We start from the raw sequence: 23,943 nt of genomic DNA on the forward strand, positions 1-23,943 counted from the left end.
CATATTAAAAAGCAGAGACATTACTTTGCCAACAAAGGTCTGCCTAGTCAAAGTTATGGTTTTTCTAGTGGTCATGTATGGATTTGCAAGTTGGACTGTAAAGAAAGCTGAGTGCCAAAGAACTGATGCTTTTGAACTGTGGTGCTGGAGAAGACTCTTGAGAGTCCCTCGGACTTCAAAGAGATTAAACTAGTCAACATAAAGGAAATCAACCCAGAGAAACCACTGCCAGTATTTCTCATGTTTTGAATTCCTATGAGTTACACCCAAGTCATGAAGAAACGCCCAACACATTCCCCGCCACAAAAACTGTGTCAGAACACGGGAGAGGCAGAGAAAGGGAGGCGCAAAGGAAGAGGCAAGCACGAGCTTTCACCTCGATGAACGCGAACCCGCAGAGCGACAGAGGGAAGCTGAACAAACGAACGCGACTCAGACGCGGAGCCGCCCTCCACTCTGCGTTTCAGACGACGTTATACGCACCAGAGTGCTTCTGAGCAGCCGGCTTGGTTCTTTTTTCCTTAACAAGTCCCAAGTACAGCGGAGAGGTCGGTGAGACACAGGAGCTGAAATTAAAACACAGCCCTGGTCTGTGAGAGCAAACTTGCCTGATGGAGCTGTTTCAGGGAGATGAGCATCTTAAAGACAGTTTCGCACGACTCCGCACCTGGGCAGCACCGACAGGTCCGACCCCCGGCGGGGGCGCTGCTGGGACCTCAGCAGAGCGGCAGGGTCCACCTCCACCAGCGCGGTCTCGTTCCCGAACATGGACGTGAGCAAACAGAGGGCCTGCACAGACGGGTCCAGAGAATCGGTCGTGGTTGTGGGCACTTTAGTTGTGCTAATGGGTGCCCTGTGCACATGTGTGTGACCCCTGAACCTTCACACACAGCCTCACACGGTGAGCAGCCAGGAGAGCATGTCAGAAGAAGGGAAGATAAACCACAGCGGGAGGGCGCAGCGCTGCGGCCTCGTTCAGGGCATGGCTCACGACTCACCTCATCACTGCCGGTTCTGCTCGCCACGGCGCACGATCCAGCAACCTGAATGCTGAGGCTCCGGAAGTCTTCATTCCAGGCAAAGAGAAAACAGGCCACACATAAGGCCATGAGGTGCCGCCTGCACACAGGCTGGGGCCCGGGCCGTGAGTACAGAGCGCACAGCCCACTGCCCCTGCAGAGCCGCCCCCGCGCGAGCCCGCAGACCAAGCTCCACACGCTGCTGCGAGAGTGCGGTGGGCACGGCGTCCCCCTGAGGACACCGAGCCAGGCCGGGCACGTGGCATGCGACCTCAACGGACAGAAAACCAACCGGGAGGAGGCAGGTACAGGTGCCGGGGCCAGCGGAGGCCACGTGCGCAGACAGACGACAGGGAGGTGGCTCCCCAGGAGGAGGGCCCGGACCAGGGTGTCAGAGCCCTCGGGGAGCATGGCGCGGGCCAGGCCATGTGCACACGGGGCAGCAGGCAGCAGTCCGTCATGTCCCCGCAGCTCAGGGCCCAGTGGGGACCGAGCCTGCAGGTGTGTGGAGGCCAGGATGGGTGAGGAGTCTGTCACTCAGCCCTACAGCTATGATGGTGACCAGGCGCCGCAGCAAGGCTGTGGCGAGGACACAGGGCCCACTTCAGGTCCCGGACGTGGCTGGGCCCCAGGAGGAGGAGGAGACAGAGGACCAGGGGTGACGGGCTGCAGGAGGGGCTGGGGGGCTCCAGGACAGCCAGCGTGCTGCAGGTGACCCGGGAGCCCGGTCCCTGGGGGTCAGTGACGGGCACCCACCGTGACCCTCCGAACGTCAGACAAAGGAAAACGTTCAAGTTACATGCTGTCTGTATCAAAGATTCTCTGAAGGTAGATCTTACCCTTGTAATGTAAAACGGCCTCCAGTTCAAAGCTTGCCAAGTTAAATATGAGCAAACCGGCAGAGCTTCCAATCCACAAGCAGCGGGCAGTCTCAGAGAGGCTGATTTCAAAAGGAAGAGAGAAAAGCGTGTGCTGACTGTCCCCCCTCAGCCAGGGCGGCAGGGACCCGCCTCAGGGAACCTCAGGGCCCCCTGCTCTCCGAGGCCCTACCGTTGAGAGGGTAACAGGCAGGAAGGCCAGGAGTCTCCAGACAGAGGAAACAGGCTGCAAGTGTGAGACATTGTTCTCTCTCTTAAGCGGAAGGAGGAAACAAGCTGGCTGCAGCTCCTCCTTCTCTCTTCCAAGTTAAAGGAGGTTTTTCCCTTAAGACACTGTGCTGCCATAATGCCACCCGGCCCCACCTGAAGGTGACTATTCTCAGACCTTGAGATAACCAACGCATTTTTCTTATGGACATGTTTGTCTTAAGCTATGTAATGTACTATGCATTTGCCCCAGACTATGTCTTCAAGTCGGTTCCGCCCAATGGCTCAGAACCTGCTTGACAAACCAGTATGTCATACTCAGATATTGTTCACGGGGTCGCAAAGAGTCGGACAGGACTGAGCGACTGAACTGAACTGAATCTATGTAAACGAAACTATTTGTATGGTGATCTGCCCTTCTCCAAGATTCAAGTCAATTGTTTTATGGCCCGGGATGAATCATCTGGTGCCAAGATTATCCCAAAATGCATCTTATGGGTGAGGGGCCTGGTGCCCTTCTGAGTTTTAACATATTCCTTTCTTTCATTGACAGACTGCTGGTGACTATACAACATCCGGCTGAAGACTAGCAGTCGGGCACTTTCTGCCCCCTTCTGATGCCTGTGTCAGAAGCTTTCTCTATCTCCTTCATACTTTAATAAAACTTTATTACACAAAAGCTCTGAGCGATCAAGCCTCATCTCTGGCCCCGGATTGAATTCTTCTCCTCCGGAGGCCAAGAATCCTGGTGTCTTTTCGTTCAGCAACAACCTTTCACCGTCCAGGGAAGGTAGAACTCAGAGGGCCACAAGCTGGGCCCGACTCAACTGTCCTCTAAGGTCACCAGAGGGAGGCACCTGCGGCCTCCGCGAGACCCCCGCACAGGTGGGCATCCCTGCCAGAGCCCCACACCTGCGCCACGGCTGTGCCTGAAGACGCTGACGAGCAGAGCTGACAAGGTAGAGGCTGACCGACAGCGGCGTCCGGGCCGGGGCGGACGGATCTGCCGCTGCGTCTCTGTTTTCCGATTTACAGACGAGACCCAGGCTGTAAACTGACTGGCCAGCCTCCCCTGGCTTCGCAGACCTGGACTCAGAGCAGCTTCTCCAGGCACCTCCCTCCCACGCACACCTCGGCCAGCGGGCCTCCAACAGCCCCCACTGCCTGGGCTGCTCATGGGTCCTCAGCCTCCAACACCAGCCCCAGGGAGACCATGTGAGCCTGGGCAGAAATAGGGTCACTCTTCCTGAGCAAAGGTGGGGACCCAAGGCCTCAGACTCCCTAGTCAGCTCAAGTCCAGGCCAGGCAGGGGCCCTGTGCAGACACGGCTGCCTGATGGGTGAGCACAGCAGGGCTGCAACTGCGCCAGCCGCCTCCTCAGGGCCCCCACCCCAGTGGGACCCAAGACAGGTCTCGGTCATCACCAGAGCTCTCCGCAGTCTGTGGAGCCAAGGGGAATGAAATCATGATGTATTTGCTTAGTCAGAGTAAAACAGTGGCTCCCTGATGTTGCCAAATATTTAAAATATTTCTATAAAACAAGAAATAACTAAAACTCATTTGGGGTCAAATCGAAAGGTATGAAATATGGCACAGATGGCAGAAGTTTAGGATGAGTGACGATAATGTCACCCTTTCCCCTATTACAGAAATCAAGATCAGCCTCAATGGGTGAAGTAAATTAAAGTAATCTCATTTCCTTTATTAAATAGACTTAAAAATAACTGATCAAGATTATCAACCTTAAGGCTTAAAATATGCAACTCTAAGAACACTTACAGTTATTATTACTCATACAGACAAAAATAGTTTGGTTTCATTTTAATTGTTCTAGAAAAAAATGAACCTAATCTAGGAGGCTTTCTCCGTAAGGGCCTGGCGGAACTCACAGTACTCACAATCCACAGTCGCAGGCTGCCAGGCTCAGGACAGGAAGGGCCACCTCAGTCTCTTCTGTTTCTGGGGCCTTCGTGGACGGAGGCTGACCACCTTCTATGACAGAATTACTGACAATCTGAGATGCGACGATAAAATGACTGGTCGTGGTGAAGGCTAACAGCTGACCCCATGGGGCACGGTGGGAGAGGCGTGTGGCTGGAGTAACTCAGACCACAGATCAAGAAGAACCCTTGGTCTTGGACATTATAAAGCACAGAGCTGGAAATACAGCTCAGACCCTGTGTCATGAGCCTGCAAGGGAGGGAGACGGAGTTCCAAGGACAGACCCGCAGAAAGGGGGCGGGAGGAAACGGCTCAAAACTAACTGCGGGTTCCGAAGGCGGGCTCAAGATCCGCCGTGCGTGCTGCCCGCTCAGTCGTGTCTGACTGTGCTCGACCCCGTGGACTGCAGCCCACCAGGCTCCTCTGTCCATGGGGTTCTCCAGGCAAGAATACTGGAGTGGGCTGCCATTCCCTTCTCCAGGGGATCTTCCCAACCCAGAAATCGAACCCGGGTCTCCTGCCTTGCAGGCAGATTCTTCATCATCTGAGCCACCAGGGGGAGCCTGAGATCCACCAGATAAGGGCGGTTTCTGACCCACTTTAAGAAGAAATGGCTTAAAGCCATTTACTAAGATACACGTTGTAAGTGCCCCACACGCCAACAGAAAGAACACAGCAATGGCATGCATGAAGGAGAGCAAAGCAGAGACACGCCTGGTGCAACAAGGAAGTGCACGGATGGGTGCACGGATGGGTGCCCGTGATAGCCTGCAGCCCAGTTAAACGGTGAGAACAGTAAGAACGTCGGCTCCTCCTGGGGTGGCGGCAGATATCCAAGCACCTGACCACGGGGACGGGTGGAGGGTGACAAGCAGAAGGAGGGGCCGGGCCAGCCAAGCAGACTCAGCTGAGAAGCCCCGGACTCCTGGGTGGCCCTGCTGTGATACCACCCCTGGAAGCCAGCAAGTGCTGGGTGGGGGAGGGCCAGGAACCCTCCAGGCAGCAAGACAAGCCCCCACCGCCCCCGCCCCATGTGATCCCCACGCCCTGCCTGGTTCCAGGTCCCCAGCTTCCCCTCCCCCACCCGTCCATGGGGGCCATGACCTCCAGGCAGGGTCTGCAGGGCATCACCGGCCACGTACCTGGCTCGGACTCCGCCCTCCTAGTGGAGAAACTCTCTCTCTTTCTCCTCAGGTCAACGGGCGTCACACAGCGGTAACGGTGCCCTTCGACCAAACTGAAGATCCAGAGCTGGAAGACCAAAATACGCCTAGCCAGGCTGGAACACGCCTAGACACGCGAGAACACGTCTCGATGCACAGGACAGGTCTAGGCAGGCAGGAACACGTCTAGACACGCGAGAACACGTCTCGATGCACAGGACAGGCCTAGCCAGGCTGGAACACGTCTAGACACGCAGAAACACGTCTAGACATGCGAGAACACGTCTCGGTGCACAGGACAGGTCTAGACAAGCAGGAACACATCTAGACACGCGGAAACACGTCTAGACAGGCAGGAACACGTCTAGACACGCGAGAACACGTCTCGATGCACAGGACAGGTCTAGGCAGGCTGGAACACGTCTAGACACGCGGAAACACGTCTAGACATGGGACTCTCGCCAGATATCACCATGAAGAGCAGTCAGTCAGTGAGAAGAGCGAGCAGGGAGCCGACAGGACGAGAGATGGCCCTTCAGAGGCCCCTAGCTCTTCCTTTCTGAGCGCTAATATCCTCCCCATCCCCTGAGCTGGGAGGCACCCTCCTAAGGGCCCAGAAGTGGGCGGCGTGACCCTGAGGCCACACGTCTCACGCGCAGCATGGACCGAGAGCAGGCGTGCTCCTGCGCCCAGCACTGCTCGCCCGGCCCCTCCAGACACCGCGCTGCGAGCTCAGCCGACACGGCCCTGCAGACAGCTCAGACAGGCGATGGCGGCTGTCCTGCTGTATCTCACTGTTCACTCAGCCCAGGGCAGGCAAGGTGCGAGCTCTCTGGAAGAATCCTCAAGGCGTCACAGGAACTGTAAACTCGTTTGTTCTCTCTGGGCTGGTGCGGCGGCCATAACTCAGCGTCAAGGGCTTTCCAGACGGAGCTTACACGTGCTTGCATGACAGAAGTGGCCCACGGCCGAGCAGGTACTTGGTGACATGCATGCACGGTGCTGCAAGTGAGCCTGGCTGTTAAATAATCACTGTTTACGACACGTGGGGTGAGGGACCCTGACCACCACCATCTGGGCTAATTTTGCCTTTCCCTTTAGCGGTCAGCTTTGCCAAAAAGGAAGCAACTACCTCAGCTGATGCAGTAACGTAACAAGAAGAGACATCTGGTCTGGGACCCGGCCCGGCCCAGGCGCAGAGCTCCTAAAACCCTGGGGGTTTCCTGATCACGCAGGGACCACGGTACCGCTGTTAGGTTGATGACGTGACCTTTGGAAAGCCCTCAGTTTGCTTAAGGATGGGGGCTGGTTGCCAGGGAAACAACCCCTGACAGCTGGAGAGGGGGCCTAGATGGGCTTCCACAGCCAAGAATCAAATCAGCGGAGCCTGAGCGACGAGGCCTCCATAGAAATACCCGAAATGAGCTCCAGGATCAAATCAGTGGAGCCTGAGCGATGAGGCCTCCATAGAAATACCCGAAATGAGCTCCAGGATCAAATCAGCGGAGCCTGAGCGAGGAGGCCTCCATAGAAATACCCAAAATAAGCTCCAGGATCAAATCAGTGGAGCCTGAGCGATGAGGCCTCTATAAAAATACCCGATATGAGCTCCAGGATCACATCAGCGGAGCCTGAGTGAGGAGGCCTCTATAAAAATAACCGATATGAGCTCCAGGCTCAAATCAGCCGAGCCTGAGCGACGAGGCCTCCATGGAAATACCCGATATGAGCTCCAGGCAGGGGAAAACACCTCCCTGGGGAACAGAGCCCCCTCTCACGTCCTGAGAACAGAAGCTGCTGGGCTGAGGCTCTCCCGACCTCACCCCTACAGCTCTTCATCTGGCTGCTCACCTGTGTTAACAGATCGAGGGAGGAAGGGGTCGTGGGAACCTCCAACTTGCAGCTAGGTCAGATGGAAGAGGTGGGTGACCTAGAGACCCGCTCCCTGGGACTGCGCAGGGTGGAGAGGATGCGAGCTCATGGGCTGAGCCCCTACCCGCCTCCAGGCAGACGGTGCCAGACCAGGTCAAGGCAGGACCCTGCTGGGGTCATGGTAACACGTTCCTGGGGGAGAGACCCCACATCTGGGGATGGAGCACCAGTAGAACTCAGGGCGAAAGCAGAGGCACACGGGCGGGAGGCCCCCCGAGTCACGCCAGCACCCACGGAAGGCTAGGGGAGGGCCCCGCACAGCGCCCCCCCCCCGAGTCGCGCCAGCATCCTCTCTCTCTACACGTCATCTGCAGAGGCACACGGGCGGGAGGCCCCCCGAGTCACGCCATAACCCACGGAAGGCTGGGGGAGGGCCCCGCACAGTGCCCCCTGAGTCACGCCAGCATCCTCTCTCTTTGCACACCATCTGCTGTGGCCGCGCTGGGCTTTCAGTGCCGCGTGGCTTTTCTCCAGCTGCAGGGAACAGGGGCTGCTCTCCAGCTGTGGTGCGTGGGGTCCTCACTGCAGCAGCTTCTGTTCTGAAGCACAGTCTCAAGGGCGCACAGGCTCAGCAGCTACCCCCGCGGGCCCAGCACTTGCCAATCCCGAGCTCTAGCGCACAGGCTCAGCAGCTGTGACTCTCAGGCTTAGTCGCTCCGTGGCCTGTGGGATCTTCCCAGGTCAGGGGTCAAACCCACGTCCCCTGCACTGGCAGGCAGACTCTTTACCACTGCGCCACCAGGGAAGTCCAACAGCCACTTTTAAAAAGAAAACGGTATCCATAGCTTGCAAAGCAAATTTCAATTGCTCACCTAAAAACTAAGTTTTAAAAAAGACCAAATACCTTCAAGCCTCTCGAAAGGTATGAAGCTGGCAGGAAGCGCTGTACTGGCCTTTACAGAAGGTCACGCTTGCTGCAGGCAGGCCACCAGACACCAGCAGGTCTGGCCTCAGCCACAGATAAAAGCAGCCTTGAAACAGACGCCTCTGCGCACATGTTCACCCGTCACAATAACGTCTGAAAGCTGGAGTTGCACAGTGGCTCTCACCTGGCCGTCGGTGCAGCCAGCCACCAGCTGCTGACTCCGCGGGTCCACGAGGAGACTCAGGAGGGGTGCGGCTGCGGGAGGGAGCACAGGGCCCTTAGCTTGGACGCCTGCCGGTCCTGCTCAGCACCAAGCCCACCCATGTGATCACACTCTGGGGTCACTGGCACCAGGAAAGCGCACGGCCACCCAAAAGGGCTCAGGAGCAGTACACGGCCCACCCAGGCCGGCCCCTCACCCCTAGCCGCGTCCACTGGCTCTGTCGGCAGAGGCCGCAGCGCTGGGCCTTGCTTCCAGGTGACAGCGGAGGCAGACAGCACCCTCCTTAGGGCCACCAACATGATCTCCCAATTTTCTGAGACACAAGAGGCTCTGACTCCAAGCATATGCTTAATTTTAAGTTAAGAGTTTCAGAAGGACTAACTGTTATGTGACTTCTTTCAACATGTGGATAGACAGTAGATGAGGAGGAAACCCCTCCACGAGTGACGCTGAGACCCGACGGACGGTGCAGCTCTGGCTTAAAGATTAACATGAGAACTAGGATGAGCTGTGCGCACAGCCTACACACAGGAATCACGTCCCAGGTTACCTGTGAACACTGATGAGCTGTATATCAGTGATCCCATACGATGGTCCCAAACCTTTGGATAGACACACATTTCTTTAGAAGAAGCACAATCATTGCCATTGTTGCTACAGCTTGAACAAATATTCTACCCAGCCACCAATTAATTTACGCAAATGGTTATCTAAAGCAGAAAATAATAAGGACATAGGTAACAAAACTATAGAAACACAATAGAAGGCATCAGAATCATACAGGAAATAGACACTTCCAGAAGCATCAGCCCATGAGCTTGGGAGATGCAGACAAGACAAGGTTGGGAACATTTCCAGCACTTCAGCAATATCTCGAGACGAGGTGGGAAGACTGGAAAGGACCAGTTATGCAGAGACGGGCTCACACTCCTCTTCTGCAAACAGCAGCTCCAACCCTCACACACCCTGCAGGCGAGGACGCCAGCGCCTCACCCCACGGAGAAGCGAGGCTCAGCACAGCCAGCCCTCCCCAGCGGGGAGCCGGGGCCCCCCTGCTGAGCGGGGAGCCGGGGTCCCCCTGCTGAGTGGGGAGGTGGCATTCCAGCCCCGACTGTGCCTCAGAGCGGGGAGGGAACCTTTGTCAAGTCGGTGGCAGGAACTTCAAGGCGATGAGGGAAGGATTTACAGTCTCCCTCCTCTCCCGGTCTGCAGACGCCTGCTACCTACCCTCCACTTCCTTCAGTTACAACATGCGACATCCTCACGTCTCAGCCAGGTAATGGCCGTGATGGACTGACTGCGAGGTGGGTGGGGCCTGAGGTTGCATTTTCAGCTACTCTCCTCTCAAGCCCAGTTGAGCTCTGACTGAATCTTCTGCTATTGGAAAGCGGCCCCAGGGAACACCATGCAGGTGAGTTAAGGCGCCAGTCCCTGCAAGGCCCCAGTTCCAGGAGGAGGGTCCTGCACCAGACTCTGCCCCCTGGAGTCAGCAGATGGTGCTGTGGGCCCTGGCTCCCCACACTCGCCTGGTGACAAGCCAAAACATCAGACTCAGGTTGAGGGCAATGGTCCCTCGGACATTTCACGTTTGGCAGTGGCCGGGAACCAGAACACAGCGCAAAGCATTCGCACGCCCCAACGCTCTGACGCCCACCCCATACCTTGAAGCTTCTGTCCTCGGACGCCGAGATGAGGATGTGTGATTGCCAAGCACAAAACTCAGCCGCAGTCACTGGGCCGTGGTGGCCATCCAGCTCAGCCAGCGGGGACCGGCTCTGGGGATTGGTGAAGAAAGGCCAGGCACTGACTGTTCTGGTCATTATTGTTATTAATAAGTTATATTAAGCTCACAGAAAACAGTTTCTACATAATCCCCTCGCCCAGATGCGAAACTTCCTGTGTATAAACCTGGAAGGTAAAACTCAGACGCCCAGCCAACAGCGAGTCCTGGGCAGTCCCGGGCAGTCCCGGGCCAACACCCTCACAGAAGCAGGCCCAGTGAGATGCTCTGCCGAGAAGAGGTGGCAGGGGCCCACGTCTGGGGCCCGTGGCCCAGGGGATCTCACCTCAAGGTCCAGCATGAGCATTTGTTCTTCACACACACCGCCACCACTCGGTCATCGGGGCTAAGCCTCAGACACAGCACCCTTCCCAAGAGGGTGCCGAGAGCGGTCCCCCGCGGAAGTCGCCCTGCAGGGAGTTCGGTCATCAGCATCGGCCTGTCGAGGCCACTCAGCAACACCCGCAGTGACCTCTGGGACACGTTGACAGCAAAACCCTCTGCTCTAGGACTATGTAGAGAAGAGCATGAGCTTCGGTCCGGTTTTGGCTCTCCAAGAGAATTAAACCATTGGAAAGTTCTTCTGGAAATACATGGGACCCAGGGACTGGCCACAGAAAGGGACTGCACGTCAGGAAGGAGAATGTGTCTTGGGGAACCGCCCACGCACACACCCTGGGCGAGTCATGGGTCCCAACCCTCCCTCCTCCCTGTGCCACCCGGGCTCCAGACCCAGCCACTGACCAGCCGTGGCCTGTGTCAAGCAGGCAGAAGGGAAGCTGTGCCCACCTGAGCCTCAGTTCCAGTCCAGAGCCTCTCCACCGCCAGGAGGAGGAGGTGTCAGGCCGGACTGCAAGCCCCACAGTGATGCTGCAAGGCAGCCTGCGGCCTCACCTTCGAGTGAGGTCACTGGGCCAGCCTGCCACCAGGCAGCAAAGGCTCCGTGCCCACCACGGTCTGGGCAGAGGCTGAAGCCGCCTGTCAAGACGAGAGCCCACAGGAAGGAGAATGTGCACCCACCCCGCTGCGGTTCCGTCCTGGGGGCCACCACACGGACCTGCCACAACGTGCTCAGCAAGTGCTCGTCAGGCACCCTCAGGCCTAGGACACACCCAGGAACGAGACAGAGAAACCCCGCCTCCAAGGAAATCTTACAGGGTGGGCAGGCAGGGGGCGTTTAGATGCCAGTAAGCAAAACAAATAAGCCAGCCCCCCGTTCATTCCACTGAGCGCGGCATCCGCTTCAGCGCTAGCGCCATGCTGCTTGGAAGACTAGCTCTGCAGTGTGGTCTGAAGTCAGGGAGCCCGATTCCTCCAGCTCCATCTGTATTTCTCAGGGTTTTCTCTGTATCTCTCATGTTTCCATACAAATTTTTCAAATATTTGCTCTAGTTCTGTGACCCACCCGACTCTCTGACTTCACCCGATAAAACTCTCCTAACGCCACTGAGCTCCAACCACACGGGCTGGTTCTCAGCTCTTCAAGCAGCGGCTCCTGCCGTGACCCTCGTCCTCCGGCCCAAAGCCCGCCCTTGCAGAACCCGCAGCACTGAGCGGGTCCTGCCGCACTCCCTGCCCGCACTGAGGTTCCCTTCCCTACTCACTGCCCACAGCTGTCTGCTGGTTCACACGTTCCAGTCTGTCTCCCACACTAAGCTGCAGATTCACGACTGTCTCAGTAAGGGAAGGATATTTCAACTTGCCAAGCTGCTTTCAGAGTTCCACAAAAATCACCAATTTCAGAAACGGACAGTCTTAAGATGAAACTTAATGAGCCTATGGTGTCAGCCAAGGTCAGCAGTTCTGAGTGGCCCGGTCTACCTCCCACACAGAACATCCAGCTTAGACACCAAGTTTCAAGGTTAAAGGCATCAAAAATGACCCCAAACACCTTGGTCACCAAGTGCATCTAAAGCAGTCATTCCCTTCGTGCTTTTCAAATGTGCTTAAAGCCCCGCCACCTTGAAGCTCTTCCCGCCTGCACTCGTCCAGGCCCCACATCATGACACAGTCTAGCGACGCAGAGCAGACCAGAAGCGGGCTCTCTCTGCTCCCAAATGTCATGGCAGTGATGGGCTGACGGTGTCCTTTTAGGATCATCAGCTGGAGAGGAAGAAAAAAAGAGATGATAGATTATAGAAAACATTTTTAATAAAAAAGAATGTAGCATGAACCTCAGCCCTAAGATATTAAATGGATTGTGTTCTTCAAACATGTATTTCATATACTCCTCTCTACTTCCATCTACTAAAATTACTGTTCATGTTCCATTAAATTACTCTCTTGGGTTAAGTATTTCACTGTTACTTGGTACCACTAATGGCACACAAATCAAATGATTGCCTCTTCCTTCTGTTTCTTCCCTCTTGATTAACAATGCATGTGGCATCCCTACTCCATGCCAGAGGGGTGACAGCTGTGTTAAATACTGAAGGGTAAGGACAGTGGCAAGGATCCGGCGGGAGGAGCTGAGAAAGCAAAGCGTGTTTACAGAACAGCTGGTATGAACGAAGCAAGAGGACGAAGCTGGAGGGGGTCTAGCCCACGTGTAACGCCTGACAACCACGTCGGGAGCTAGGACGGAGCTGCAGAAAAGCACAGGCCAGCACTGTGCGCGCAGAAGCGTGCCGCGGCCAGGGCTGGCTTTTCAGGGCACACATTCCTGAAGGTTCAGAAGAGAGACAGGGTGGGGCACAGAGGAAGCAAAACACGGCAGAGGAGACAGAATGGAGGCCTGAGCCAAGGAGGAGGGAGGGTGACCCGTGGCCTGAAGGGAGGAAGAAAGACAGGAGGAGACAGTCAGCAGTAAGGCTGAGAGCCTGTGTGAACACAGCGCACGGAGGAGAGGCACACCGGGGGAGCGTGGGGAGTTGGTGTGAATAGAACAAGGAAGAGAGACACACCAGGGGAGCGTGGGGAGTCGGTGTGAACAGAACAGGGAGGAGAGGCACACCGGGGGAGCGTGGGGAGTCGGTGTGAATAGAACAGGGAAGAGAGGCCACACCGGAGAGAGTGGGGAGTCGGTGTGAACAGAACAGGGAAGAGAGGCCACACCGGAGAGAGTGGGGAGTCGGTGTGAACAGAACAGGGAAGAGAGGCCACACCGGAGAGAGTGGGGAGTCGGTGTGAACAGAACAGGGAAGAGAGGCCACACCGGAGAGAGTGGGGAGTCGGTGTGAACAGAACAGGGAGGAGAGGCCACACCGGAGAGAGTGGGGGGTCGGTGTGAACAGAACAGGGAGGAGAGGCACACCGGGGCAGCGTGGGGAGTCGGTGTGAACAGAACAGGGAAGAGAGGCCACACCGGGGCAGCGTGGGGACCGGCCGCAATTGCCCCAGGAGGCAGCGGTGCTCTCACGCCAACCTCATGCAGACAGCATGCTTTCTGCTGCGGGAGCTCTGCCTCCGGTGCGAGGCCCAGCAGAGTCCCTCCTACGCCCATGGCAGCTGGGTTCATCCGTACCTATCTTCCCATGAGAAGGACAAGATAAAAGAGACACACTTTGCCAAAAAAACCAAACATTTTCTCAGACATCAGAGAGTATTGAAGGCGACGAAGAATTCAGACCAGAGAAGAAGGCTGAGAGGAAGGGTTCCAGCATCAAGGCTGCCTCTCCAGTGAAGACAGCTATGCTCCTGACCAAGCACTTGAGAAGCAAGGTGCTTATGGGGCTGGGGCACAGAAATGGTGCAACTAAATGCATTACTGTCTGGGCGTAAGCGGAACAATCTTAATGAGAGATGAGCAAAGAATTCCATCCCGCTACAAAGTACTTCTGAGAACAGACTCAAAAGTCATGAGGTTGACTCTGCACTTCTTCCCTTTAAAAAGCAATGGGTGGATTTTAACAAATTTCTGCTTAAAAAAGAAATACAGCCTCCCAAGGTGGGAGGGAGGGGCATGCTGCCAACTCTACCAGATATCTTTCAGAAAACAGAAGAAAAATTAGAGGAAACACTTCTTTTCAGAAGAAACAGAAGGACCACTTCCTTGCTCATTCTCTGAAGTCAGCATTACCTGGATACCAAAGCCACACAGTCATGACGAGAGAAGAAAATCACAAGTCAGTTTCCCTCACGAACAGAGATGCAAAAATCCTCACCAAACATTTAAAATATTACCAAATCCAACCAAACCATTCATGAAAAGAATCATAACCGTGACCAAGCGGTGTTACTCCACGTACACAAGGTTGGAAAATTATAAGATCAAAGGAGAGATAGTCCATGTTCACAGACACGGAGACTCAAGATTATTAACATGTCAGTTCTTCCCAGCTTGATCTATAGATTCAGTATAATCCAAATGAAATCAACAAACTGACTCTGAAGTTTATTTTGGCGGGGGCAAAAGACACAACAGTCACATAATATTGTAAATAATATTTACATAATATTGTAACACAGGCAGAGGACTGACCTACCTGAGTTCAAGGCTTATTCTAAAGCTCCACTGATCAAGACTGTGTGACGTTGGAAAAGAAAGGACAAACAGATCACTGGGAGAGAAGAGAGAGCCAGAAACAGTCAGCAGACCACTCATAAAGAAACAAAGGCAATACGGTGGGAAAAGCTATATAGTTCCGAAAGGCAACACAGACAAACTCCAGATGCCTTGAGCTTGGCAACGACTTTTCAGATGAGGCATGAAAGACATGACCCATGAAGGTAAGAACTGATAAGCTGGACTTCCTCAACATTAAAATTTTCTGCTCCATGAAAGACACTATCAAGAGAACAAAAACAAAAACCATAGGCTGGGAGAAAATATTTGTAAAAGACATATCTGATGAAGGACTGTTATCCAGAATATACAAAGACTTCTTAAGACACAAGAAAATAAACCACTCAATTAAAAATGCACAAAGGACCTTAACAGACACCTCACCAAAGAAGATACGCAGGTGGCAAGCATGAAACGCAGTCACCAGGGAAGTTCAGATTAAACAGCAATAAGATACTACTGCACACTTGTCAAAATGGCTAAAATCCAGAGTAGACAATTCCAAATGCCGACAAGGACGTGGAGCAAGAGGAACTCTCATCCTTTGCTAGGGCCACTTTCTTACAGAGTGAAACATACTCCTCATACAACTCAGCAATCCTGCTCCTTCTCATTTTCCAAAGGAGTGGGCTTCCCTCATAGCTCAGCTGGTAAAGAATCTGCCTGCAATGCAGGAGACCCCAGATCGATTCCTGGGTCAGGAAGATCTGCTGGAGAAGGGGAAGGCTACCTGTTCCAGTACTCTGGCCTGGAGAATCCATGAACTATACAGTCCGTGGGGTCACAAACAGTCAGACATGACTGAGTGACTTTTACTTCACTTCACTTTGAAAATTTATGTCTGCTCAAAAATTGATGTTTACCACAGCTTTATTCATAATTGCAAAAACTTGAAAGCAACTTCAGTAGGTGAATGAATAAACAAACTCTGGCCCATCCAGACAAGAAAATACAATTCCACACTGGAAAAAAATCAGCTATCAAGCCAAGGAAAGACATGGAGAAAGCTTCAGTGAAAATTACTAGTGAAAGAAGTAAATCTGAACAGGCTACACACTGCATGATTCCAACACACAGCATTCTGGAGAAGACAAAACTGTGGAGACGGTGAGAGATCAGTGGCTGCCAGGGTGAGGGGGTCGGGGGAGGAAGGGGCGGGCAGAGCCCAGGGGACTTTCAGCAGGGGAAGCACACTGCGTGATGCTATCATGTCACTGGACACCTGTCCAAACCCATAGAGCGCACACGTCAACTCTAAGGCAAACTGTGGGCTTCAGGTAAAAACAACATCGATGCAGGCTCATCAACTGTAACGGATGTGCCATGTAGGGGCTGGCCTGACGGAGGAAATGCATGTTTGGGGGCAAAGAGATAAAGGAAATCTCTACTTTCCCCTCAATTTTGCGGCAAACTTAAAACTGCTCTTAAAAAATAAGAGCCTTAAAATCCAAAAAAAAAAAAGTACAAAGTAGACTCCAAAAAGAAGAGAATCGCAGAGTAAGAAATGCCAGCAGGGACAGCGCACGGCCCGCCGCGCGATGGGGCCAGGCAGCGCACGGCCCGCCGCGTGATGGGATCAGGACAAGGCATGGCCTGCCGCGTGATGGAATCAGGACAACACACGTCCCGCCGAGTGATGGAATCAGGCAAAACACGTCCCGCCACGTGATGGAATCAGGCAAAACATGTCCCGCCGCGTGATGGAATCAGGCAAAACACGTCCTGCCACGTGATGCAATCAGGCAAAACACGTCCCGCCACGTGATGGAATCAGGCAAAACACGTCCTGCCACGTGATGGAATCAGGCAAAACACGTCCCGCCGTGTGATGGAATCAGGACAATGCATGGCCTGCCGCGTGATGGAATCAGGACAACACACGTCCCGCCGAGTGATGGAATCAGGCAAAACACGTCCCGCCGCGTGATGGAATCAGGCAAAACACGTCCCGCCGTGTGATGGAATCAGGCAAAACACGTCCCGCCGTGTGATGGAATCAGGACAATGCATGGCCTGCCGCGTGATGGAATCAGGACAACACATGTCCCGCCGCGTGATGGAATCAGGACAACACACGTCCCGCCGCGTGATGGAATCACTTCATCAAGAAGATCAAGACGCCGAGCACTTACTGCCTCATGACGCTTCAGGACACACGGAGCAGGACGGGCAGGAGAGAAGCAGGGAGCCCGCGCTTGGTCACGGGCTTCAGGACGCCTCAGCGACTGAAGGAACAAGTGCTCATAAAGAGAGAGCCGAGAGAACACAGCGTCAACCAACCTGACCCAACGGACACCTAACTGACACGTGTGAGACAAGACGCACAGATGCTCACAGCAACTCCCTTTATAACAGACAAGAAGAAGAGCCTCAGTGTGCGTCAGCAGGAGAATGGATAAAGACCAATCACAGTGCATCCACAGGGTGGGACCCTACTCAATAACACAAAAGAACAAGCTGTGGACACTTGCAGTGATGAGGATGAATCTCGGAACAATTACTCTGAGCGAAAGAAGTCAACGGAAAGAGTTAGAACTGCCTGATTCCACTTACGTAAAACTCTAGAAAATGCAACGCAATATAAAGCTCATATTTAGAATACCTAAAAAACTCTCTCAAGTCAAGAAAACACATGACTGAGTAGGGAACAATGGCAAGAGACTGAACACGTACGTCACAGAAGAGAACGGCCAGACGAGCACACCCATAGTAGACGTGCTCAAAGGCGTTAGAGCTCGCTAATCGTCAGGGAACTTCAAATCACAATCAAATACCAGTACACCCACAAGGAGGGACAAAGCTAAAACAGCAAACTGGGGGTGAGGACGTGGATCAGCTGGAAGTCTCACCCACCACGTGAAGGACAACAGGTCGGAACAATCACTTCAGAAATCCTGGCTTAACTTTTAGACTAAATATATGCTCTCCTGAAGACTCAGAAATTGTATACACATGTGTATCAAAAGATATATAAAAAAAATGTTTGTAGCAATCAAATACGGAAGCAAACCAAATACGGAAGCAAACCAAATCTCCAATAACAGCAGAACACTAAAGTGTGGTCTAGCCACAAAACAATGCTGCACAAGAAGGGACTGAGCACGGGTGAATCTCGGGGACAGGAACTCGGGAATCTCGGGAACTGGAACTCGCTGAATCTCAGGAACAGGAACTCACTGAATCTCGGGAACAAGAACTCGCTGAATCTCAGGAACAGGAACTCGCTGAATCTCGGGAACAAGAACTCGCTGAATCTCAGGAACAGGAACTCGCTGAATCTCGGGAACAGGAACTCGCTGAATCTCAGGAACAAGAACTCGCTGAATCTCGGGAACAGGAACACGCTGAATCTCAGGAACTGGAACTCGCTGAATCTCGGGAACAAGAACTCGCTGAATCTCAGGAACAGGAACTCGCTGAATCTCGGGAACATGAACTCGCTGAATCTCAGGAACAGGAACTCGCTGAATCTCGGGAACAAGAACTCGCTGAATCTCAGGAACAGGAACTCACTGAATCTCAGGAACATGAACTCGGGAATCTCGGGAACAAGAACTCGGGAATCTCAGGAACATGAACTCGCTGAATCTCAGGAACAGGAACTCGCTGAATCTCAGGAACAGGAACTCGCTGAATCTCAGGAACAGGAACTCGCTGAATCTCAGGAACAAGAACTCGCTGAATCTCAGGAACATGAACTCGGGAATCAAAGAAAGCAGCAAAAAAGAACGCGCAATGCATCACCCCGCTTATACTGCTGCTGCTGCTGCTGCTAAGTCACTTCAGTCGTGTCCGACTCTGTGCGACCCCATAGACGGCAGCCCAACAGGCTCCCCTGTCCCTGGGATTCTCCAGGCAAGAACACTGGAGGGGGTTGCCATTTCCTTCTCCAATGCATGAAAGTGAAAAGTGAAAGGGAAGTCGCTCAGTCGTGTCCAACTCTTCGCGACCCCATGGACTGCAGCCCACCAGGCTCCTCCATCCGTGTGATTTTCCAGGCAAGAGTACTGGAGTAGGGTGCCATCGCCTTCTCCGCCGCTTATATTAAGCTCAAACATTAGCAAAACGCACCTGATGTCTTTACAGCTCTATCAGTTTGATGTTAAAAACTCTGCAACAAACACAATAAACTCCCTTAAATGCAGTATTAAAAATATGCAAAATAAAAATTAAAAAATGAAGTGAAGTCACTCAGTCTTTGTGACCCCATGGACTGTAGCCCGCCAGGCTCCTCTGTCCATGGAATTCTCCAGGCAAGAATGCTGGAGTGGGTTGCCATTTCCTTCTCCAGGGGATCTTCCCAACCCAGGGATCGAACCCAGGTCTCCCTCACTGCAGGCAGACTCCTTACCCTCTGAGCCACCAGGGAAGTGGCTCAAGAACTGGAGCCCCAAGAACATATGAATGACCATGGGCATTTTTTTATTTAAGAAAATTAAAAAATGTTAAAAAATCTAAAAATCCAAAAGTTCGACTTGTCTTGATAGTGTTAAGATGAACTTTTCCTTACTTATACTCTTATTCAAGAAGAAATTATAACTAATTTAAAATTGTTTTTAAATAAAGTGATTCCAGACAGTTTAATTCCTAAAAATCAAACCTTAGTATGTTTCGTTTTGTTAGCATTTTCCTCCCAGAGCTGGCAGCTGAATCCACAAAGGGCAAAACCATGCCAGCAGCGTCAGAGGGACAGAGCAGTGATGGCAAGTCTCTGACGGAACACGGCACACGTGTAACTCACACCTGGTGAGGAGGGTCCTTGGTGTCCCATATGCACAGCTCGTTTCCATCTGAGGGGAAAGCACAGCACCGCCCACTGCAGGCGAGCTGAACGTGGAATGCAGGCTTCACGGAATCCACCAGGAACTTTTCCACCACGCTATCACCCGCACGGCCATCATTCCTGGAGAAAGCCTCTCGTGGCTCTTCCATCTTCCACCTGGAGCCCCAAGAACATATGAACGACCATGGGCATGATGCTTAATACAGACCAGTCTGTTGTTTATGCCCAATTACCAGTACGATCACACACGCACGTCACACCTCCTGACTCATCTCTCCACTTCTCCCTCGAGAAAGAGAAACCAGAAGCCCTGCCCGCTCCAGAGGTTCCCTGCCATGACTGCTCACTGCTCCCACAGGCTTTCAAGTCATGCAGGCCTGGGCTCCCACTGAGCAGACCCACAGAGACGTGGGGCATCTGCAGCCCCCGCTGGTGACAGAGGGAATGCCACCCTTGCAGAGGCCTGGTGATCACCAGCCCCGAGCCGCACCTCCAGATCACGGCCAGAGTCGACAGCTGTCACCAGTGAGGATACAAAGCCACCTCCTATGCTGGTCGGCGGAAAACCGCACAATACGTTGCCATCTGCTGCTCATCTGGGGTCCAGTCGACTATCCTACACCATCCTGTCATCTGGGTTGACTGTCTTGGATAACATGACCACTGGTTCACGGACCGTGTCTTATGAAGCATAAATCAATGAGACACGGACAGAAATAAAGCTTCAGACCCTGTCCCCAGCTTACACACAAGGCAGCGGCTCTGGGTTACCTGCTTCCGCTCTGCCCCACAGCCCATCAGAGCCTCCCAGTGCACCTGAAACCCAGGGGCACGACCACCAACAAAGGCAAGAGCAAGGGCCTGACCGCCCAGCACCAGACTGGTCGTGTGGACTCGGTGAACCCAGGCCTGACCACCCGGCACCAGGCTGTCGTGCGGACTCGGAGAGCCCAGGCCTGACCGCCCGGCACCAGGCTGTCGTGCGGACTCGGAGAGCCCAGGCCTGACCGCCCGGCACCAGGCTGTTGTGTGGACTCGGAGAGCCCAGGCCTGACCGCCCGGCACCAGGCTGGTCGGATGGACTCAGAGAACCCAGGCCTGTGGCCACCAGGCTGGTCGGATGGACTCAGAGAACCCAGGCCTGGTGGCCACCAGGCTGGTCGGATGGACTCAGAGAACCCAGGCCTGTGGCCACCAGGCTGGTCGGATGGACTCAGAGAACCCAGGCCTGTGGCCACCAGGCTGGTCGGATGGACTCAGAGAACCCAGGCCTGGTGGCCACCAGGCTGCTGGTGTGGACTCGGCCTGGACAGGCCTCTTGGGGAAGTAGCAGTCAGGGCAGAAGGGGACTCTGTGGGCAGGGACCCGCAGAGACAGGGAGGGGCAGGAGGTGGGGAGCTGATGCTCTTGAGGGCAGGCATGGCTCGGTGGCCACTGAACTGATCATGGAACAAGGTCATCCTGATGCTCACATGACCCTGGGGCACTTCTGGTGGTTGCTAAACAAAGAGGCGAGGCAAGGAGGGTTGGCGTTCAGGAGACACGTGGTCATCTGGCAGCAGCGTGTGAGGGTGAGAGTCGAGAGCAGCCAGGAGGCAGAGACGGGCTGATCCCAAGTCCAGACTGGGACCTGGCCCAGACAGCCTGGACGGCAGCCCTGTGAGCATGACAGGCCAGCCAGCACACAGTCCACGGCCCCTCCCCGTGAAGACCTTTCTGCCCTAGCCCACTTCTCACTGCTGCACAACCGCTGTCCTAGCTTCCGGGCTTCCAGGCGTGAAGCTGAAGTGAATGCTAAGCCTCCCTGTCTCTGCCCTCATGGCCAGCCCTTCATTTCTTCGTGGAGACTTTCAGATTTGCCCCCCAGATGCCAACCACTGGAGGGCCATGACATCCTAAAGGGTAACCTGCCGTGGGTGGACCCCTGGTGGACCGTCAGCCAAAGCTGCAAGGGTTCTCTCCTTGAGGGACAGAATCCCATGAGAACGCAGGTGCTGCGCCGGAGTATGGACGCCCTGTGAAGAGGAGCGGGACCGGGTCTGGGCCGCGGGGGCCCAGCATCGGGTCTGCTCCTTCTGTCCTGGGCCTGGTGAGGCTTCCCTCCGTCTCAGCAGCTGCAACGGACTGGGACGTGCGGTGTGCACGGCCCCACACCGAGGCCTGCAGGCCCACCTGCAGCTCAGGAGGCGGGTGGGGGTGGAGTGGGGCAGGGGATGGAGGCACCTGGGAGCCGGGCTCCAGGGCGAGGACCACGGCGGCCCAGCTGCACACCCTCCCCACCAGCACTTCAGGCCACGGGGGCTGCTCTGCCCACTGTCACAGCAAGACGGCCGCTCTTCTCATCTGACTTTCAGAGGGGCGGAGTCTGAGCTCCAGAGCAAGTGTCTCCGACCCTGGGTGACATCAGGACTGCACACACCAGAGCAGGAGTGAGCGCCTGGCGCTCCTAGAGGCATTCTCCTTTCCTCTTGGATGAGGAGCCAGCATGGTGGCTGTGCCTACAAGTCAGACATTCTGCCCGGAAGAACCCCGCCCGCACTGGATCAAGACAGAGCAGCTCTCATGAACCTGTAAGGTAAACACAATTAAAATGGAATAAAATGTTCAAGTGAAAACTATCCTCACTTGACTTTTCTGTTAGCAAATTAAAACAATCAAATAAAAGTTTCCTAGAAAATGGATTTTTCTCAGCCATCTCTAGAACAACCCAGCCGGCAGGACTATCTTTATTTTCCAGAGGCTGCATCAACCAAAGAACGCCCGAGAGGAAACCACGCAGCACGGAGATAGCGCCGCTGGCCCTTCCCTCCCTGGGCCACCTCCTTGCCGTGACTTCCCAGAGAAAGTCAGTTTGAGAGTCCCATGTGTACATCCCAGGAAAAGTCTGAGAAGACTCTGCAGGCAGCTTCTGATGCGGCTCCTGGGTGTCTGAGGCCGCATAGCACTTTAGGAAACGTGGTGACGGGTGACCGCTAAAGAGGCCCTGGCTCTCAAAACGTCAGTAAACACGGAGCAGAAAGCAGCCTCAGACGGGGGCAGGCTGTGCATTCAAGCCCCTTTAGTTACACAAAAGAACACGTAAACTGAACAAAACTAGAAAATCCATACAAGAGGAAAAAACATAATTATTCTCTACTTTTCTAGGAGCACCACTGTTCAAGCCTTCTGCATCTCCTCCTGTTTTTTCTTCTTTGTATAAATGTGTATATTTTTAGAGAGAGAAAATTACTCCCTTTTGATTATAAAAAGATTATACTCTTTCTCTTTTAGTGACTAACCCAGCCAGAAATGTGCCAATTTATTCTCGACTTTGGAAAACACAGCGTGGTAACCAGACAGCAGGCTGAGCGCCCACGGTAAAATGATACATGGCACCATAATTAACGTGCCCTTGATGGCTTGCTTAGTAGCTGAAGAAAATATAAAGTTCTCTGTATTCTCCAGAAGAGGAGACAGGTTCTAATTCTAGGTCCACGGAGAACCGAACAAGTGTAACATGAAGCAATGGTTGATCATAAAGGTATGAAAGCACCAAATTATACTCTGGCCTCCCTGTGTCTTTAAGGCCTTTCCTAAGTTAATAAATACTTTAAAGGGTTATATTTAGCTGCTTTAATTTAAAAAAAAAAGATATCTTCTTTCTATTGTCCCAGCTGAGAGAAGCCTGATTTTACAAACCATTGGTTCTTAAAACACACATTTTGTACTTTTATGCCACAAAATGAAATGAAAGAGAACCGCTGACAGAAAAATGTTGCTGCCATGTCAGTAAACTAAGGACTCTGTCACCACCAAGCCATCACATCACGACCTCCCAACGGGCCACCCTGAGGAGGCTCAGGAGGAGAAAGCACAGGTCACAAGTCTGGGACAGGGAGGCGCACACTGAAGGAGTGATTTCAGTGAGCCCAGATTCTTGCACCTTCTCATATGCAGGAAAGTGCCGCTGCTGCTGAGTCGCTTCAGTCGTGTCCGACTCTGTGCGACCCACAGACGGCAGCCCACCAGGCTCCCCCGTCCCTGGGATTCTCCAGGCAAGAACACTGGAGTGGGCTGCCATTGCCTTCTCCAGTGCATGAAAGTGAAAAGTGAAAGTGAAGTCGCTCAGTCATGTCTGACTCTTAGCAACCCCATGGACTGCAACCTACCAGGCTCCTCCATCCATGAGATTTCCCAGGCAAGAGTACTGGAGTGGGGTGCCATTGCCTTCTCCGAGAAAAGTGCTAGATTCCTTAAATGGAGATATCTGGTTCTCTTTGTCGTTGTTAACCAATCGCCCAGTTGTGTCCAACTCTTCGAAACCCCTGGATTTAACTGACAGCAATGTTTTGATGTTCTCACTTCCTGGTCTTTGTCACAAAGTCTCCTGTATATAGCCTGGCTCCCCCACTGTCTCTACAAAGCAGTCTCTCAGAGCCATCTGAGGGGCTGTGCTCCAGGCTTGAAGTCCTCAGAACAAAGCATGATCTCAACTTTTAGGCTGTGCGCCTTTCTCAGTCCACACCATGACGTGTTAGGAAGCACAAACCACTGACCACCAATAACCACAATGATGTGAAGGTTTAAAGTCATTTCTTGATGCGTCTCTATGTGTCTTTATACACTCCCTTGCATTCCTGTCTGATACGCCTTCTTGACAGGAGAATGC

The 23,943-nt window shown here is 53.6% G+C and overlaps 1 protein-coding gene across 1 annotated transcript in view; it reads right to left on the bottom strand.

Annotated features, from left to right (window-relative positions):
• WDR27 (WD repeat domain 27) overlaps positions 1–19,444 on the bottom strand; it is a 65,788-nt gene extending 46,344 nt beyond the window's left edge. Inside the window, 13 exon segments of the mRNA XM_068984983.1 lie at positions 484–566; positions 668–789; positions 999–1,066; positions 1,859–1,959; positions 4,003–4,096; positions 5,188–5,296; positions 8,190–8,260; positions 8,779–8,830; positions 9,890–10,003; positions 10,295–10,314; positions 10,317–10,418; positions 11,970–12,111; positions 19,256–19,444. Coding sequence (XP_068841084.1) covers positions 484–566; positions 668–789; positions 999–1,066; positions 1,859–1,959; positions 4,003–4,096; positions 5,188–5,296; positions 8,190–8,260; positions 8,779–8,830; positions 9,890–10,003; positions 10,295–10,314; positions 10,317–10,418; positions 11,970–12,111; positions 19,256–19,444 — 1,267 coding nt within the window.
• Between the last annotated feature and the right edge of the window lie 4,499 nt (positions 19,445–23,943).

This window comes from Capricornis sumatraensis, chromosome 13 (genome assembly GCF_032405125.1).
Source record: "Capricornis sumatraensis isolate serow.1 chromosome 13, serow.2, whole genome shotgun sequence".
NCBI lineage: Eukaryota > Metazoa > Chordata > Mammalia > Artiodactyla > Bovidae > Capricornis > Capricornis sumatraensis.